The 19,729-nt window shown below is 34.4% G+C and overlaps 3 protein-coding genes across 3 annotated transcripts; 1 reads left to right on the top strand and 2 right to left on the bottom strand.

The window, feature by feature from the left end:
* Positions 1–2,722: 2,722 nt before the first annotated feature.
* LOC105120623 (uncharacterized) lies at positions 2,723–5,657 on the bottom strand. The gene is made up of 5 exons (XM_011018895.1): positions 5,505–5,657; positions 4,625–4,822; positions 4,201–4,492; positions 3,334–3,446; positions 2,723–3,224 (listed from the first exon to the last, which is right to left on the bottom strand). Exons 1-5 carry the CDS (start codon positions 5,598–5,600, stop codon positions 3,159–3,161), a joined length of 765 nt encoding a protein of 254 aa, XP_011017197.1. The 5' UTR covers positions 5,601–5,657; the 3' UTR covers positions 2,723–3,158.
* Positions 5,658–8,505: 2,848 nt separating this feature from the next.
* Positions 8,506–14,679, bottom strand: LOC105120622 (serine/threonine-protein kinase tricorner-like). Its single transcript, XM_011018894.1, has 12 exons — positions 14,158–14,679; positions 13,699–13,873; positions 13,299–13,382; positions 12,780–13,021; positions 11,999–12,227; positions 11,627–11,791; positions 11,421–11,552; positions 10,992–11,105; positions 10,379–10,426; positions 9,954–10,032; positions 9,368–9,424; positions 8,506–9,036 (listed from the first exon to the last, which is right to left on the bottom strand). Exons 1-12 carry the CDS (start codon positions 14,343–14,345, stop codon positions 8,981–8,983), a joined length of 1,569 nt encoding a protein of 522 aa, XP_011017196.1. The 5' UTR covers positions 14,346–14,679; the 3' UTR covers positions 8,506–8,980.
* A 2,062-nt stretch (positions 14,680–16,741) lies between these two features.
* LOC105120621 (protein DCL, chloroplastic-like) lies at positions 16,742–18,597 on the top strand. Its single transcript, XM_011018893.1, has 3 exons — positions 16,742–17,230; positions 17,324–17,438; positions 18,195–18,597. The coding sequence occupies exons 1-3, from the start codon at positions 16,869–16,871 to the stop codon at positions 18,363–18,365; spliced, it is 648 nt and encodes a 215-aa protein (XP_011017195.1). The 5' UTR covers positions 16,742–16,868; the 3' UTR covers positions 18,366–18,597.
* Positions 18,598–19,729: the final 1,132 nt, after the last annotated feature.

The raw sequence follows: 19,729 nt of genomic DNA, 5'->3' as shown, positions 1-19,729 counted from the left end.
TGGTTTTGTATGTGGGGGGGGGGGGGCGAGATAAAAATGTAACAAATCGAGACTCTTTTTTTCACGGTTGGGTATTTTTTTTTTATTTATGTGGAATGTCTGGACCAGCTTACGAGCACCACGATTAATCTCCACGACCCACTGAACATTTTGCAAGCCCAGTGAGCAGGTAAAGCACCACGGGGGTGACAGGTGTGCATGGTAAGGTTCGAACCCAGGTATAGAGGAAGAGGACAAACCCCTTCTATCACTAGGTCAGAACTTCACTTACCGGTTGAGTGTTTTATTTTTTATCAATTTAAGGTGTCATTTGTCAGAAAAGTTCTTTGTCAAATCTCTCATGTTTGGTCCTCAGTGATGTGTCCATTAAATTATCAATTTAAGGTGTCATTTGTCAGAAAAGTTCTTTGTCAAATCTCTCATGTTTGGTCCTCAGTGATGTGTCCATTAAATGATTATTTTACGTCCTCGGTTAGAGAACCATGCTGCGTCGTGGACCAAGTAATAAAAAAAAAATTGGATATTTTTTTAATCCAACTTGGTAAATTAATTTTAAATTTTTTAATTTAAATTTAAAATATATATATAAGTTATCCCAACTTGAATTAACTAACTTACTTGATTCAAAGATATTCTAATCGACTAGTAAAACAAGTAATTTTTTTTAAAAATAATAAAATTAATATAAAAAATCTTTTTAACTCAACTTATTATCTAGTATGGGTTTAAGATTAAAATGTATTGGAGTCGTTTTGATTGGATTTAGTTGACGTGTTTGATCAAAAAACAATTTAGTTGACTGATAAGAAAATCTAAGAATAAATTTAATAAAAAACACCCTCCCAACTCAACTCATTACTTTGCTAGGATTTAAAATTAAATTATATGGAAATAATTTAAATGTGACCTAGTCAATTTAATCGGTCTAAAAATAACCAAATAACTATTAAAAAAAATTAAAGATGAGATTATAAAAACAAAAAATAAAATTTAAATTAAAAAATGAACGAAAATAAAATAAATGAGGAACTGAATTATTATTTTTTAAAAATAAAAAAAGAAATTTCGCTAATATTTTTTTTTTGTGTGTGTGTGATGATTTCTTCAAAGCAATTCTTTTAATTATTTTTTCATCATGTTTGGTCCATCTTATTTTGATTACTATTTGTTTTTTAAATAATCTTTAAAGCTAGATTTTTTTCAATTTCATCATTCTTTAATTTTTTTTATATGTCAAATCCAGTCTCTAATTCTATTTGTTTTATTTTATATGATTTTTAAAATTATTTATTTATAATGTTATTGTCTTTGTTTTTTAATTGCATTTTTTTTTTTACATTGGAGAAGAATTTCAATTGATATTTTTTTTTAATTTTATCCATCAATATTAAATTGATCAAAGATTAAACTTTTTGATTAAACTCGGGTGTAGGATTTTGCATGTTGTGAGCATGAGAGATTAACATGAATTTAGGAAATTCACTCGATTTTTGCATGTTTTTTCTTTATCCTTTTTTGAAACTCATGTTATTTTAGTTTCATCATTTGATGCTTGTGTAGTTGTAAATTGACTCCATTATTATTTTTATTTATTTTCTATATAATTTTCACTATTTTAGAAATGACTTGAGTTCTTTAAAGTCTTTTTATTTGTTATTCTTTGTTAAATTTAGTTTCTTATAAGATTTTTTAATTAAATAAAATTAATTGATTAAATATAAACATGAAATGTTCACTTCGTGAAAAAATTATGATATTAAGGGAATAATTAGTAATATTTTATTAGTTACTTCTTGAGACTACTATGAAGAAAGAAACAAATAAAAAGAGAAAAGAGAAAATAAAATTTATACATGTTTGAAAGTGATAAAATATATCCTATTAGGATTTTTATCTTGTACTTGTATTTTTTTTTTTTTTATAATGAGCCTAAGAAGTAACTAATATAGAATGTCATTAGCTATTCCATGAGCACTATAAAATTTCTCACTCATTTCATGATACCTTCCTTTGTTTTCTTTTCTGGCTGTGACTTTGACGGCGTATCAATCTCTTTTAGTGTCATCATATGGCTTTTCATAACGACACTATCAACTCGTTTTAATTTCTTCTCCTTCAAAATATGATATTAAGAGTTTATTTTTTATAATTAATCATTGCTAGTTTTTTTATTGCCTTGTAGATACTTTTTTAAATTATATTATTAAATTAATTAAATCTATTAAACCTAGTTAAATCAATAACACATAATAAGTCTTAATTTTTTTAAAAGAAAAACATTAGTGTCACTTGATTTTTTTTTCATATTAAAAAAAAATTAACCTAACCCACAGTATAGCATATCACCTATTTACCTGTTTATAGTAACACACTAAAATTTTTTCATAATGTGAGAGTCCATATCTATAACATGTACACATTCTTTTTTTTACAATAATTGTTTTTTAACCAACTCGCAGCAGCGATTATATACGGACCAAAGATCTGGACTTCAAAACCAGTGAAATGGAAGGAAAAAAAGAGAAGTCCTCGATCATAGCGAGCCCCCTTGATCATGAAAATGTTTATTGGGCTTGTGAATATATATTAAGGTCTTTAAGTTCGAGCCCAGCAGGGAAGCAAAATCGGGTTAAAAGACTTCGTTTTGTTAATGTTCAACGTAGCTGAAATAAAAAAAAGAAAAGAGAAGAACTGTCTTAAATTAGCTCAGGCATCGGTTGCCTGGAGAGAAATCTTTTCTAATGAGATAACGTTCTTAGTTACCCAAACTCAATACCTACTGGATAGCAGTGCTTCAATAACTATCATCATAGCTTACACAAACCTTAATTGTACTACAAAATCTGTTGACTTATGTCAACATATGAAGCAACCGACATGCAACACATACAGTTGCCGCAACCATATAAAAGATTACAAGCAGATAAAGGATTAGTAGCCCTCCGTAACAGAGCATCCCCCCACCTCCTCCCTGTCTTTGTAGGCATCAAATAATGCTAGCTATTCGTTGCTGTAACCATGTTAAGAAATGCCTCGACGCATTCCCTCCCCCCCCCAGTTCAAAAGAAAAGGAAAAAAAAAAGAGCTTGTCCAGCACTCCAAGGGTTAGAAAATTAGTCACACAAGCCATCGACTTTCAGATCAGTATTGCAAGTCCTTTATTTAGCTGCAGAAATACACTCAGTAACGTCTTCTTCCACAGGAGTCTTCCCGTGGGGAACAACCTGTAAAAGCAGTCAATGAGGGGGGCTAAATTGAGACTACAATGCTGAAATTATGCTGTGACCTAGAGTCCGAATGAAAGGGTGCTGCTCAACCAAATTTAGAGATTACCTGGTCACTACTCGAAGTATCAGTTTTCAGAGATTTCAACCTTTTTGAGCTGAAAGAACTGCTTGCCCTTTCACCTTCGATGTCTTCGTCGACAAAGTTCTGGCCTGACATCTCTACAAGAATAATGAAGATGCCGCTCAGTTTGATAGCAAAAGAAGATGTTTAAAGCATCCAATCATTTTGTATTCTTTCCCCCGAAGCATTAGCCCTTGAAACATTTTTCAGGACGCTTAAGCATGGATAGCCACAAGGAACTAGGACCATGCTTATATAACTAAACAAAACCGTTCAATTTTTCCATAGTCAGCACAAATGCAGCACGGAAATTACCCAACAATGTTTTCCACATTTTAGTTCTTTTAATTCACTAATTTAATGCACAATAGAAACTATTTTCTCGACTTTCAAACCCCCAGACTCCCCTATTTTTACCCATACAAAGTTTCTTTTGTTCAAATTCTTTGTAACACACTACTGTAGTAGTACTTTCGGACACTTAGATTCCAGGAAAAATTTTGTTCTGCCAGCCTTCATCTCTTACAGATCTGCATGCGTGAGAGTATCCTTCAAGTCTACAGATAGAACGATAAATTATCCCAGCCCCTACAATTCATATATCACCGTACTTGACAGAGTGACGTGGAAGAAGGAGCGTGATGATCCTGCCGATTTAATTTAAATATCCAACAGTAAACGATCAAGGAATCAACTAACAGTATTCATAGAAAACATGTATGAATTCTCAGTCTTCCCTAATCTTTTATTGTTGCAGTAGTTATAGCTATGGAGGAAAGAAGGAAAAGCATTGCAATGCAGAGCAGAAAAGGAGAATCTTTAAGGAAACACAACAAACATAATTAAGAGCACCTGTGTTGCTTTCAACGAAATCATGATGACAAGAGTTGCCAAAATGAGAAAGTTTTGAATTAGTTGCTGGACAGCAGAGCACTGCTTTCTTCCAATTTAAATTGATTCCTCGACTTTGGATCGCACCTTCTTGATGAGCAGGAGATGTTGCACCATCTGGTTTTCTTGCAGGCGTAAACTGTTGAATCCATGGGCTTGTTAAAAACCCACGGGAGTCCTTCGCTGAGCTTAGTTGAGATTCAGGTCTTCGAAAATTGATTTTCTGCCAGCCGCCACGTTGATGAACCTTAAACTGGAATAAATTTGAAATGAGGACAAAACAGAAGAAGAAACACTTGCCAAGACAAAACATAGGCAATCGCAAACACACAGAAACAATAGCAAAGGGGAAGTGCACCAATGCTAACAGAAATTAGTTTCGAACCTGGCCAGAAGGTCTACAGGTGCTACAATTGACTTCCCCAGACAAGTTTGGAACTGACCTCCCCTTCCGGGAACGCCAACCAAGAAGACCTATCGAGTTGTTTAATTGATTAACAAATGAAGCCTCCATGGATTTAAGATAAAGATTGTGCTTCTCATCTGTCCATTCTGAAGACATGGATTCTATCATCGGTGAATCCTGACATGTATAGTTAACATTATAATTAGAATCAGAATCCTTGAAAAGTAAAAAAAAGAAGAAAAAAAAGGATCGTTCAATTCCCATGTATGATGTTCTTCATTTAATCTTGTGTCAAGAAAATATCCTCACAAGCTGCCAACAGATTATTATTTAAACAATTGAACCATCTTCCTTCTTAGGTTGAAGGAACAAAACAAGTAATAATAACTTTCACAAAAATCAACAGATCATGAAACCTACTTTCTTAGCACAATTTCCTTAAAAACAACCACAACTTTTATATTTTATTTTTTCAAGGATAAAAAGCAGAGATCTTATGTCGTAATAATCAAATGATTTTTCAACTCAACACTCATGATTATAAGAATTAAGGACATCAAAACCATATATCGGTGAATCACAAACATAATGAAAAGAGTGGTAAAAAACAAACAAACAAACATATATATATATACATATATATTCTTTGCGATTTTAAATATTGAAAGAAAAAAAAATTAATGTTGCTTTACAGTTTATAAGCTAGAAAAATAAAAAGAAATCATACAAACACCACTATATTGGCTCTTCAAAAGAAGAAAAAAGTAAATAAAAAAGGTATCAAAACTGCGCTAAGAATGAACAAAGAAAGCAGGCAAAAACAAATAAATTTGCAACAGCAAATCCAAGAAGACAGTACCTGTTGAGCCAACTCGACTGACTCGTGACCAGCTAACCCAGACGTTTCTGATCTCGTTCGACTTTCACTTTCTCTATAACCATCCATATACAGCATAAAATAATAAGATTCAGAGAAACTTAAAGAGTAAAAAAATTGAGGGAGAGAGAGAGAGAGAGGGAAACGTGAAGAATGAGAAGAGGGAGCTGGGACAAAAGAACGTTACAGTTGTCACCGCTTTTACACGTGTCATGGAGCCATCACTTGCCATGTCAGTAATGCAGACTAGTTAGCGCGAAGGAAGAGGCAGATATTTATTTTTTTGTTCCAGTGTCGAAAATATCTTCTTCTCTGGAGTTTGTCAGTCTGTCTTGACCTTTCAGATGCGTTACGGTTATTACGTGGCGCTCGCGATGTGACCTATGAATTATGATATTATCGGCCATCGTTTTTTTTATTTATTATTTTTAAACTCTGGCGGTTGCAATTATTTATCAGCTCTCTCTCTCTCTCTCTCATCCTTAACCCCGGCTTCCCGCGCATGTTCTTACTTAACGGTACCGTTTTGCCTCTCTTCTCGGGATTTTTGCATATTCAACGCACACGTTGTTGTTTTCATGCTCGTTTTTCTATTTACCTGCATGAGATTTCGGGTGATATATGGTTGAAGTTGCTGTATGAAAGTTTCTCTGTTTTTCCATGAGCAATGCATGTTCATAAAACTAAAATAAAAAATGATTAAGTTATTATATCTCTAATACAATGTGTAATATAATTTTATTTATATCTTAGCCTGTCATCCTCGTTGAATTACAATGATATTGATTATTTAATCATCATTATATTATAAAATTATGATAACATATATGATTTCAATTCTTAGTTTTTTTTAAAGTAAAAGGTTTCAATTTACTCTCACCTTCATTTAATTACTTCGTAATTATGTTTTTTTTAATTAATTTGTTCCATTTTATGTGCTAGGAATGACATCTACCACAGCTAAACCTAATTTGTTTTTCTCTGTTCTGGTTATTCAATCCTATGTCTATATACAGTGGAAGTGAGAATGGGCATGATTTCATTTTTCTCCTCTGACAGCTAGGTCAGATTAAAGAAATCCAAACCAGCAAAACGTTGTCTCGGATGATTTTTGTTTTTAATTTTGGCTGAAACTTGCAAAGTAAGATTCCTAGTAGCATTAATATTCCCATGTCTAGTCCTAAAACCCCCGAGAAAATCATTAAAAAAAACTAAAAATTAAATCAAATAAAAGTATTTTTACGTGCAATATTGATATACATTTCTTAAATCTGGTTAAAGAGAAAACTATCTCAATTTAACCTCTTATTTTTAAAATTAATCTATTCATATAATACCCGTTTCTTTTATAATTAAAATGTGATCGATTAAATACTTTCCCTTTTCTCTCTCAACATCTAAAAGATTAAAACATGAAAAGGATAATTAATTAAGTTTAGGACTATAATACAAAAAGCTAAAACAATAGGGACCAAAACATAAAATTTTAGGGACCAAACTGTATTTTTTTCATGCCATTTAAACAATAAAAGTGAAAATAGTCTTGTTTTTCATGCTAGTTTTGGTCATTATTGTTTTCATTTTCTTTTTAATTATGTCTAAAGCTTTATTTCATAATATCAATCTTTAATTTAATGTTACAATATTCTCTGACATATCATATATATTATAACATGCAAATCAAAATAAATCAATAAATTCTAGAAGATGAAACAATATTTATATAATTTAGGATGATAAAATTAAAAAAAATCAATGATTAAAATAACAAAAATAAAAATTTCACAAGTCAAATTTTTTTTTACTATAAACAATAACATGAATAGAAGAATATGAAAAAGTGGCAAATAGTCTTGTTTTTCATGCTAGTTTTGGTCATTGTTGTTTCAAATTTTTTTAATGATATCTAAAACTTTATTTTGTAATATTAATTTTTAATTTAATGTTGAAATATTCTATGACATATAGGATACATTATAACATATAAATCAATAAATTTTAGAACATGAAACAATATTGATATAACTTGGGATGATGAAATTTAAAAAAAAAAGTTCAATGATTACAGTAACATAAATAAAAATTTCACAGGTCAATTTTTTTCTTTTTTTGACTATAAACAATAACGTGAATAGAACATGAAAAGGTGAACAACTTATCAAACAGTGAAAACCCTATGTTTGAGTTCTTTTTTTTTTTAATAAATAAATAAATAAAATAAAATGGCACCGCCCGTTAGATTGTACTGTTACCGGTCACTTAACACTAAATGTTTTTTCTTTAATTTATTGAGGTTGCCTTGTTCCCATTAGAAAAAAAAAAAAAGCACAGCACAAACAATATTTTAAAGTATACCCGATGACTGATGACGACTTGAGATCCAATTTAGATTAGATTTGAGATTAAACAAATCAAATAATTGAATTAATTAGATTTAACTAAAACTCAATTGATCTAATTTAACTTAGATTAAACTTGATAAGTCAACTGGTTTTATATATATAAAAAATCAAGATCACTGTCATTTTAGTCCACTATATTCTGGCCTATTGTTCTACTTCAAAATTATGTGACAAACTATTCTTTTATTATCAAAGTATCACTCCTTTTGTTTTTCACTCGCTTGTTGACCCAACTTGTTATCTTTATCTTCTTCATTTCTCATAAAAATCTCTAAATTAGCTCATTTGTTTAATCTGTCTTCTTCAAACAATACCATGAAGCTCGAGTTTCAAATTGTAGACAACATTGGTGATGCATTTCTCTTCATTGGTGATGATTGTACTATTTTCTTTTTTTATCTTTAATTTTTTCAAACCTCTATTTGATTCCTAAAAAACTGAAATGAAAGAAAATCATAACAATAAAAACAATATTGACTGATTTAATTTAGATTGGATCTCCAGTCATTAAGTTCAATTTTAACATTATTTTGTAAACATATAAAAAAATATAAAAATTGTGTTATTCTCAACAATACGTATTCACAACCTTTTTATTTCTTTTCTTTAAGATTACAGTATTGAAAACAATCGTAGCCTCAATAAATTATATTTTTTAAAAAAAAATTGTATCGAGCTACACGAAAAATATACACAAGTAGATCATCCAATCCCCTGTAAACATTGACGCGCGTGCATAACACGTGAACGTATTCAAAAGTTGCTTTTTCGTACCTGGCTCTGACACGTGTGAGAGGAAAACAAGCTCCCGACAAATTGTTTTCGAATTGAACTGAACTATCTAGTTGCTATGAAGTACCAAAACAGATTCGTGTAGGCAAAATTCAGTAAAAATCATTGTGGCCCAGAAATTCAGCTTACAAGCACTTGTAAAATCGCGGTGTCCTTGTTCATGTCTTCCGATTCAGATTTCAGCCTCGAATAACTCCCTTTGTAGATTGCAAAACTAGGAATATCGACAGCACTTGCAGCAAAGCATGATATACTTGGATCTCATTATTCCGGCTTCTGCTCGCCTTCTGATGTTGCAGTCTCTTGCAGGTCAGTCTGACCTGAATTGGCCGAAAGAGAAATAAACATTAAATTAAGTCAACGGTTACAAGCACTTGTAAAATCAGGTACTAGCTTAATCCTTAATTTTTTCAACCACGCTGGCTCATCCAAGAACAAAACAGATTAAAGTCTTGTGATGTTACAATATAATCATGCAAACATAGTTCGATGATATGATAGATTGTTGATGCCAGGCTAGGCAGTTGTCACGAGGAAACAAGCAATTACTGAATCCATCATCGAAATAGCAGCACCTCCAATATTTTACCGCCACCACCAGGGGCGCACGATTACCATATTGAAATTTAATTGAAGGAAAAGTAATCATACCTAACAAGGAAATTAGAGATGGAGCCTTCGAAGAGTCATTCAATTTCATGTCTGTACCTGAAATCAGCATCCAATGTCAATATGACACTAGCCAGCTATTCATGCAATTTATGGCCAATTCGGTTTAATATATATATGTGTGTGTGTGTGTGTGTGTGTGTGTGTTACAGCATTGCTGATTTGCGGTTTGAGCATAGTCAATATAATGAGCACCATTTAGAAAAACTAGGCATAGGCTCAAGTGAAGTATTGTGAATGAAAATAGAATATAAAGAAAAGCTCTCTACATTTCTTTTGCGTTTATATAACTTAAATTTCTGACCAGGTGAAGTCACATAAGAAACTCATCATGTATATGTACTTATTGACTCCTAAGTGCGTTGCAGAATGACCACTGTCTTCAGTTTTTCTTCCGCAGTTTTGTAAGGTAATGCAGATTAAATTCCAAGTGTTCAGATTTCAGCTGGGCCAGAGTCCCTTGTCGTTGACTCAAAATTTTAGATAATGTGCTAAAATGGTTAAACAAAAGAGAGGACAAGAAAATGAAGATTCGAAAGGAAAGCTGCCAAACTCGAAAGCAGCTTACCTGAACTTTGCATTGATTTAAGGACGTCCGATTTCTTAAAAGTAAATCCAATAAAATTGGTATCTTTTGATGTCAACATCTGCACAGTGGACCAATAAAAACAAACTGAAAAATTAGCATCACAGCTAACATAAACCTTTGGGGAAAAAATGGGATATAGGGATGCATGTTTCAAGAAGAAAATTGTGCACATGTATGGAAAATTTATAGAACCATAATCTGTCAGGGTAATTATATAACTGAGCTGCCAAGACAAACCCAGGGAAATAATGAAACAATTTCTCTTACAATTTTTACAACAATATAGCCATGTTATCGTGACTGAAAAGAATCCTTCGGACCATTTCTCTAAAGCTCATGGATATAAACTTCGATTTTTAAGGACTTCTCGTAAATAAAAAGTTAACTTCAGATAATGTTGTTACCTTCCTCCAAGGCCCTACACTTGCTATTGTGGATGGTGGGCCTTCCAACTGCCAAAAAGAAAAGGCTTAGCGAAAGTTACTTTAAGAGGAAAACATATCCACATATAAACAAGAACGCGAGTATAAATGTGTGTGTCACAAGCCAACTTGTCAAACTTCAGCCAAGGCATAGCGCGAAAATTACTTATTTTTAAAGAGCTTAAACACTATCAAATTCTAGGAAGCATTTAAATAATTATTAAATAGCCTCCAGAATTTAACAGACACAAGATAAATGGTCAGGGGTAAGGAGAAAATGGTTACACGGTCAAGCTCTGTTCAATGGAAGCTACATCATCAGTCAAAACTGGAGGTGCAAGAAGTAAGACGAGGCCAAAGAAGACATGTAGAAGCTGGATGAAATGGTGACTGTTTTAACCTAAAAAAAGGCATTGCTTTGAATGGAGAAACAGTTGATATGGGATCTCTGTTTGTAGAACTGATAGTTGCAGGAGTTCCTAGGTAAGTTGAATGAGCTTGAAAATTGTGAGGACATCATACATCTTATCAGAGTCAAATTTTATCCTAAATGAGACCATGAATTACATGTTGCAATCTTTTACAATGTACTCACATCAGGAAACTTCTCAAAGTTCTGAGTATCCAAGTCTCCATTGACTGTAGGCTTATATGCAGCTTCCAATTCATACAGAAAATCCCACTGAGTGCTCCTAAACCATGGATGCACCTGAAACAATGGAGAATTCAGAACAGATTACTAACAATCTCAAACCCCTCCGTTGCAGCATAAAGGTATTGATGGCAATTTCACAATGATCCAAAAGCAGCCAGCAATAACACATAACAATTTGAAAAATTGAGAATAAAATTGAGGTATGCATGTTTTACATCTCGATAACTTCAAGGTGGCAGATTCACCTCTTTGATAATGTATCAATGCTTAACCTATTCTGGAAATTGAAAGAGTTTAACAAGAGCAGAAATATCTGCAGCTTTGTCTGATGTGTATGATGAATGTTGTTATTATTAGGAGAACAATTACCTTCAATTCTTCAACTCCTCTGGTCCCCAGCCTTGTTTCAACATCACAGAGCAAGTGGCAAATAAGATCTTTGGCCTCGCTTGATATCTTTGGTTCCTCAGGGAATTTAAGGCATGTTTTCCAATTGATTATCTGATAGAAACAGATACATTGACGATTTAGCAACCATGAAGAGAAAATAATGGAGAACCACAACTTAGGCAAACCTTGCGGCATGTGATCCTTGGTTCATCAGAGCAGAAGGGAGGATAGCCTATAAGCATCTCATACATGATTGCACCAAGGGACCACCAATCACACTCCATTCCATATCCCTTCTTTAGTAGCACTTCAGGAGCCATATAATCAAGAGTTCCAACTGTTGAATAAGCCTGAAGATAAATGTTAAATGATAATTGGCCACATGCAAACCAGAAGAAGGCGGATAGAAAAATCTTGAACAGCATTTGATTTTCATAAAAAGTCAAAACCCGACTTGCTGCCAAAACGCACCTTGCATAAATTACAGATACCTAGCAATGCTAAAAAATCAGAATATGCCAAAATGTGGCTTCAGAAAAAATGGATAAAGATCATACCAGTGCACGTCGATTGCGTTTCCATTGTTGCAATTTTTCTTTCGGCATCAACCAGGGGGGTCTGTCACCGGTAGAATGCCCTTCAGATTCATTTCTTCCTTCCTGGGTAGAAAAATTTTCATTTTCCAGTAAATTTGAGTACTTATCATCCAAGGGTTTGCACAAGCCAAAATCTGAAAGCTTTAAATGGCCATTTTTGTCCAGTATCAGGTTATCTGGTTTTATGTCCCTGCATGGAGAGCATTCTCTGAGTAAAGAAAAAGGAAAACTGACCAGAATGTTAATTCTCTGAGAAAATTCTAGTGATAGTCTGCTATCAATCTAAAAATCTTCTAAGGTGGTTCTGACCTAGCACAAAAACAATTTATGACAGACTTATGGCCCGCTGTGACTCAACTAGTGTCCTGGCTTCGAACGAAGCTTACGATAAGCATGGACAAATCTATGAGTATAAACGCCATGCTCTTTGCAGGACTGAACCGTTTGGCTCACCAAAAGATGAATTAAGAAATTAGGCCCATAAAAACCCATGAAGTCGAAGATTGAGCTCAGATGTGCCAATTTGACAGGTCACGGAGACGGGGGGGGGGGGTGTGGCCATCCCATCCTCCGTCGTGCGGGGGGGGGGGGGGGGGGATTGGCATTCCAATCTGGACATATAGAAGGATCCACACATTTAATATCCTAAAACTCGGTCCATGCCATTAATAACTAAAGGCACAACGATCCCACAGGTAAATTATGTAAGCTTCTAAGCTCTACAATCACAATATTGACATACCTGTGAACATAATTGTGTTGGTGAATTGATTGTATGGCTAGAATGCTCTCCGCTATGTAAAAACGTGCAACATCTTCAGAAAGAACATCTTCTCTCATCAATAATGTCATTATGTCTCCACCAGGTAAATACTCCATGATCAGATACAAGAAATCAGAATCTTGAAAAGAGTAGAAAAGTTTTACTATGCACCGACTATCAACCTCCGCCAGTAAGTTCCTCTCTGATCGGACGTGCTCAACCTTAAAACAGAGGGAAAAGGAAAAGATCAATACAAGTCACAGACGCACTCTGAGTTTAGTTGAGTACGGACTGTGGATGATTGGTCTCCGAATGCAGACAAGTCACGCATTCTTTATTAATTACTACGCAGTACCTTGTACTTACAATTCTCTTCATCGAATACCTATAACCCTATTAGAATGGATTGATGTCTGGTTAAGCTGAAATGTACGTTTGTCAGCAGCCAGGAGAGATTTATCTTGAGTATCAAAACTATCTCAATTACTTTGGTCTCACCTGTCCACGGCTAAGCATCTCTGACTTCTTCAATTTCTTCATAGCAAAAATCTCTCCGGTGTCCTTGGCTCTGCATAACCTAACCTGGATTTTTAGAAAATAAATAATAGAAAAGCTTCTTACAGTTTGCAATTGCAAATTAAATTACTTCTCATCCAGCACACAAATAAAAATCTACGGAGAAGTCAAGGTCATATTAGCTCAACAACAACGTACTTTACATGGCAACAATCGAATTTTCCCCTATCAGGCAAACCTTTTTATTAATATACCATACATTAGTAGCTGAGATATCAACGATCTCTCTGGATTTATATCAAATTATCAGTATTAAAAAAATTGGAACACAACAGCAATTCTAGAGGAATTTAAGTATGCAGAGCTTGAAATCAATAATTACCTCCCCAAATGCACCTTTTCCAATCACAGTTAACTGTTCAAAATCATCAATTCCAATTTTACGCCTTTGCAGCCTCATATACTCTGTTTCTCTGCGCTCCAAATTCCTAAGCATCTCCTCTTGTTCTTCATTTGAAACCTGAGCTTCTTGTGCTCTCATTTGAAGCGCTCGTCGCCTAAAAAACAGAATTAAATGCAACTCATTACACATCTTTCAAAAAGAAAGAACAAAATTATGCGTACATTTAGTTGGCAATTAGTAAGCATAGCTTTAAGATAATTATACGAATTGTGAACCAAATATTGCTCAACTTTTAACCTAAAATACTCATAAATAAATGCAACTATAAATGCATTAAATTTGACCACTTTTGACTTTAATCGAAGCAACAATAAAATACCAGAAATTCAAGCAGAAAAGAAATCTATATAAAAAAAGTATCAAATCCACACCGCATACCTCTCTTTACGATCTAGCAGTCCTTGCAGATGGTTCTTATAATGATTCTCTATGAACTGTTTTGCAGCCGCAGCTTTTTGTCTCGTAACCGGAGATGAAACGGACACATCAGGACCTGAATCGAAGCCGCTGTAATCCGGCTTCAAGTTCAAAGCCTCCAACCTCACCGTCCCATCACCACCGTCCATTCTATGGAATGATATTGAAGAATGAGTCAGTGACTCATAAGCGAACTGATTGAGAGTAACAGTATGGGGAAGAGATGGAGGGGGTGTTTGAGAAAATGAAAATTATTATAGCAACAAGTAAGAAGTATTGGTTGGGGAATGGAGTGTGATCAACGCCATCATCATCAGGTTTTGTTTAGCTCGCATTCGCACCTACTGGAATCTGTGAAGCACATCCTTTTATTTCTTTATTTATTTTAATTACTTATTTCCAGCTCTTAGAGAGAGAGAGCACGAATAAAATGTGTAGAGAGAGGATAGAAGAAGCATTACAGCAGGTCAGCTTCGTTCTTGCCTTTTCGGAGACTCTAAAATGTCGGCGGAGATATATACATAGATACTGATTATTCTGATTGGCGTGTGTTCTCACGTGTGTTCACATGGTTGGTTGTTGTGCTGGCCTTTCACTCGATTATGATTGGCAAGTGCTGGTTACGTGCTGTTGACGAGAGTGGGGTTTTGTGATTTCAACGGCTGCATGATGTGAGTCGCATGGTGGTGCGTGCTGGGTCAGATTTCATTCCGTTGTCTTTAATGACGGGTGGTCTCCGGGAATTTACGTGGTCCCTTGGGTGACATCACTTAATCAAACGGGAGGTTTAAGATCTGGATTTTTAGGGTCCATTTAATTCGGTCCAGGCCTTTGGGTCCCGCTCGGGTTTTTTTTTTCCGTTCAAAATCAAATTCAACAAAAAAAAATCCCTGATTATTCTCTTTGTGATCTGATTCCCCTGTAAACACACACATACATATTAAAAAAAAAACAAAAGAAATTTATGTTGAGTTGAGAGGCCTTTTTTAGTTTTATAGCTGGACCTTAACACTGTAATATAATTTTTCTAGAGGGTAAAATTTGCTATCTGTACATACGTAGAAGCCAGAACTTGGACATTAATTTCTTTGATGGTGGGAATTTTCTAGAAAGTTGAATGCTTGCCCATCTCCAAATTCTCCTTTTCGCCAATACTGTTTGAATGTAGCTGGTCAAGAGCTGCAGATTCCTTCTGATACACCAAACGGCAACTAGGAATCCAAAGGCTGAAACACTACCGGATAATATGAAAAGCCCAGCGAGAGGTTTGAGATCTAAACTAGAGTGGTCCCTTAATACATCAGAGGAAGAAGAGAGAGCGTCTCTTCCAATTGCCGAGATTCTCCACTCTATAACTTTCTGGATTGCCTCCGACATGTCAAAAACCAGAGGAGAACCCTTTGGAAAAACCTGGAAATGAAAGCCATGACAGTAACATAAAGTATAAGAATTTCCTCTGTGCAAATTAACGGGGCAATGAAACGAGGAAGCAAACAAAAAGGAGAGAAGTTAACAAAGCCAAAACCGCCTAGCTGAAAGGTAGGAAACACAGCCCTTTCCATCAGGCCAATAAACAGGTCCCCATTCTCCAAAGAACTGTTGTCATTTACCCCCATCATCTTTCTCGTGGTTCTTTAAGAAAACGAATTCTCGTGAGTGTTGACCACACTGCCATCTCTCTATAGCTGTTACCTGCAACGTCAATGACGTGGAATGAAGGTGATTGTCACACCACATTGCTCTTAAACCTCATTACCCTCTCAAACCTTTAAATTTTCTGGATAAGATTCCTTTGAATAATTCTGTTGGGCTCATTTCTCCTGCTGATTTCTTTATAGCTTCAGCAATAGCCCAAGTTGCATCATCGTAAGCACGAAGAGCATGGTCGCGTGGATACTTGGATTACAATATTCTTCTTCTTCTGGGTATACTCCGATAGATACTTGCTGCGAAATCTAGATATAAGCCGTTTAAGAGGCTTGCTAATGCGTACAAACCCGGTTTCAAAACCAATCACATCTTGCACGTTAATATTTAGATTATGAACTACAGTTCTTCTATTCAATTTTTTTTTTTACTTAAATTAATTCTTTTATGTTTTTATATTTTTCAATGTATTGACATAAAAATTATTTTTTAAAATTTTAAAAAATATTATTTTAATATAGAAATTATTTTTTAATGTATTGATATAAAAAATTATTTTTAAATTTTTTTAAAAAATATCAAAAATATTACTTTAAAAATAATTACTATCATACTTCCAACTAAAATTTAGATTTTACTAAAATTTAGAAATAAAATCGATGTTATCATGATAAATTTATATCTAATATTTTAAAAAAATGAAATATAAAAATAAACTGGAATTAAAATATAATAACCAAGTGTAATATTGAAGAATTTAAATGGCTAGAATGTAGTTTAGCAACAAGGTAATGCTAAGTCCATAACTGAGAAGGCCCAGTTCCTAACCCAACACAGAACATCTGGATGGGCTTGTGGCCTTCACGTGTTGTCTGGTAAGGTAGATAGGTAGGTTTCCCCTCGCAGCAACTTCACTCAAAGTGTGAGCAATGATAACTTGATCGTCACAATGCTCCATTTTCTGCTTTCCTAACAGCAAATTGCAGCACTAGCAAGTAAATAGCAGCAAAAAAAAAAAACAGGGCATGGCCTTGGCCATGCATTTGTTAACTAAACCACCACCATCGCCATCCGTTCACGCTTTGTCAAACCCTATCTCTCTATTTTCCTCGCCGGCGGTGGTGTTATCTTTTCCGTTTAATCGAACAGCTTTCGGGAGTCCAAGTGCGCGCGCGATTAAGACAGGATCGGACAGTTCAGATTTGTTGAGGAAACCGATTGCACCGTCAGAGGACTTGTTTGGAATTTCTGAAGAAGAAGAGGAGGAGGACAGTGAAGGGGAAAGGGAGGAAGAAGAAGAGGAAGGATTTGTGGATTGGGAGGATAGAATTTTGGAGGATACCGTCCCACTTGTTGGGTTTGTTAGAATGATTCTTCATTCTGACAAGTAAGGTTTTATTTTTTGAATAATAATCTGATAGTAATTAAAATTTTATATGATTTTTTAATGTAGTTTTTTTATGGGGTTTTGCTGTGGCAGATATGAAAGTGGAGACAGATTGAGTCAAGAGCATGAGAGAACTATTGTGGATAGATTGCTTGCTCATCATCCAGATTTTGATAACAAGATTGGATGTGGAATTGATTATATTACAGTAATGCCTGCCTCTCTCTCTCTCTCTCTCTATATATATATATATATATATATATATAAGAAGTTACTTCTATCAGACACCATTGTTTCGTCAATTGAATCGATGCTTTAATACCTCTATATTTTGTCCTGGATTCTCGTTCCTCGTCAAACGAGGCAGGTACTTGAGAATCATACATAGTGTTGTTATTTCGTATGTGTTTATGCATATGTAGCTCCCAGGTAATTTAGTGCTAATTACATAAGGACATTTTCTAGAATGAAAGGGGAAATTATTTAATAGTTTGTATCATGTTTTTGCATCTTTGAGACATGGAAAACGGGACATATTTTGTCTATGGTATGCTAATAACCAAACTATCTGCAAAGCGTGATTCTTGTAAAATTCATTGGTTAAGTTGTGAAAAACATGAATAGCTGTTTCTTCAAAGAACTGGGGGTGCTCTCTTTTCATCTTTTCGACTGTAAATCAAAATTCACACTTGCAGCTGAAGAATGCTGCTGATAGATTGGCGCTCTAAAGTTTTGGTGTTGAAAAAGGTCATGGTTAGACTTGGTTGGCATTATCTAATACCATTTAAGACAGATTCAGATTTGTTTCTTTCTAAATATAAAACTTGATTGTCAGCGTTGTTAACCTTACAAACTTCAGACGTGAGTTGTTTGTCTTCATTGGGGTTGGGAATTGTGATTCTGATACATGTTTTCCAGCCACATTTGATTGCTAATTCTGTGGGTTTTGTCTTTGTTCTGCTAGGTTGGGTATCATCCTGATTTTGCGGACTCGCGATGTTTGTTCATAGTTCAAAAAGATGGGCAATCAGTTGACTTTTCTTATTGGAAATGCCTAAAGGGCTTGATCAAGAAGAACTATCCACTATATGCAGACAGTTTCATTCTCAGACATTTCCGACAGCAGAGGAGTTGAAGGTAGCCTCCTCAACCTCTCAACCACCTGTGTAATTGTAAGCTGAGGGTTTTTTCTCCCTTCCTTTTGTTGTCTAAAAAGTCCTTGTACGTCTTGAAGCAACATATGTAGCAGGTAGAAGCAATGATTGAAATCCACAAGTTTAAAATGAAATGCTTGGTAAAGTTTCCAGAAGGATAAATCTAAAAATTTGGAGCACTCTTCAACTTCAATCTGCTCTATTTTTTGTTTACACCTACTTTGTCCATTTTTTAAACTGCCGATGTATTGTAATTTTGGGTAAGTTACACTCTGGCCACAGCTTCATCACAGGGTCCTCAATCGGATATTCTCTTTTTACAATGCTACTAATGTTAAGTGTTTAATATGTTCTAAAATCTTTTACTTGGTCTTTTTCGCTTCTCCCAAATGATGTTTGAATCCGACTTGGTAGTGCATGCCTTAAAGTCGATGTCATGTTCACAAGCACTTGGCCATATGATATGTCGCGTTAACTATGGTTGAGTCATGTTCAATGCCCTTATGTTCATATTTCATTTTTCAACAAAAGTTGGCCTTGGATTTGTCCCCTATCGGGATTTTCATCAGAAAAATGCCATGCAGACGGAGTTACCGGAGACCTTCCTTGTGTTCATATTTCATTTTTCAACAGAAGTTGGCCTTGAATGTGGCACTTATCGGGATTTTCATGAAATATTTTGCGATCCTTTCAAAAATTTGATGTTGTGCATTTTGGAAATTGAAGACTGGTTTTATATGTGATTTAGGAAGTTCCTCTACGATTCCCTAATCTCCAAATTTCGTAGCTAGAAACTTTCCAGGACCTTGGGTTCTTTCTGGTTCAATTTGCATTATTTTCCACTTCCCTCGGGTAAAATTTATTCTGCTCTTTCGAATATTTCAAATGGACATTAAGGATCTTTATCAGAGGCTGGACCTGACTTTATTAAGTTGTCCAGCAAATCTTCCATTTCAGTTTCCTCAATCACCATCAGCCTATCCTCTCTTTTTTGAAAAAAACGAAACAAATCAAACACGATCCTGACGTTAACATCTTCGAAAAACAGTCTCTTGCCACGTTTATCGACCTTTCAACTGGTGTCTAGGCTATCTTTTGTTGGTCGTGCTCCCTGTCGCCATTTATCTGGATTCTGTCATTGTTTGGATGCTCGTTTATTTTAAAAATATTTTTTTATTTAAAAATATATTTGCTCCCTGTCGCCATTTATCTGGATTCTGTCATTGTTTGGATGCTCGTTTATTTTAAAAATATTTTTTATTTAAAAATATATTAAAAAAATATACAAATAATAAATTAAAATAAAAAATAAATAAGCTCTGAAATTAAATACGAACATGATGTA

The sequence above is a fragment of the Populus euphratica genome, unplaced genomic scaffold, assembly GCF_000495115.2.
Source record: "Populus euphratica unplaced genomic scaffold, PopEup_1.0 scaffold6.1, whole genome shotgun sequence".
Lineage (NCBI taxonomy): Eukaryota > Viridiplantae > Streptophyta > Magnoliopsida > Malpighiales > Salicaceae > Populus > Populus euphratica.
Note: the sequence above shows the minus strand (reverse complement) of the source record. Positions and strands in the feature narration are given on the sequence as shown.

Bases quoted from the DNA above. Each gene is read 5' to 3' on its own strand.
- LOC105120623 (XM_011018895.1), bottom strand. From the start codon at position 5,600: ATGCTGTATATGGATGGTTATAGAGAAAGTGAAAGTCGAACGAGATCA. The intron at 4,823-5,504 runs GTACTGTCTTCT...TATACATGTCAG, and splicing joins CAGTCGAGTTGGCTCAACAG to GATTCACCGATGATAGAATC. The intron at 3,447-4,200 runs GTGCTCTTAATT...TTATTCTTGTAG, and splicing joins TTTCGTTGAAAGCAACACAG to AGATGTCAGGCCAGAACTTT.
- LOC105120622 (XM_011018894.1), bottom strand. From the start codon at position 14,345: ATGGACGGTGGTGATGGGACGGTGAGGTTGGAGGCTTTGAACTTGAAG. The intron at 12,228-12,779 runs GTATGTCAATAT...CTCTCCATGCAG, and splicing joins CAACACAATTATGTTCACAG to GGACATAAAACCAGATAACC. The intron at 10,033-10,378 runs GTAACAACATTA...TCCACTGTGCAG, and splicing joins GTGTAGGGCCTTGGAGGAAG to ATGTTGACATCAAAAGATAC.
- LOC105120621 (XM_011018893.1), top strand. From the start codon at position 16,869: ATGGCCTTGGCCATGCATTTGTTAACTAAACCACCACCATCGCCATCC. The intron at 17,231-17,323 runs GTAAGGTTTTAT...TTGCTGTGGCAG, and splicing joins ATGATTCTTCATTCTGACAA to ATATGAAAGTGGAGACAGAT. The intron at 17,439-18,194 runs GTAATGCCTGCC...TTGTTCTGCTAG, and splicing joins GTGGAATTGATTATATTACA to GTTGGGTATCATCCTGATTT.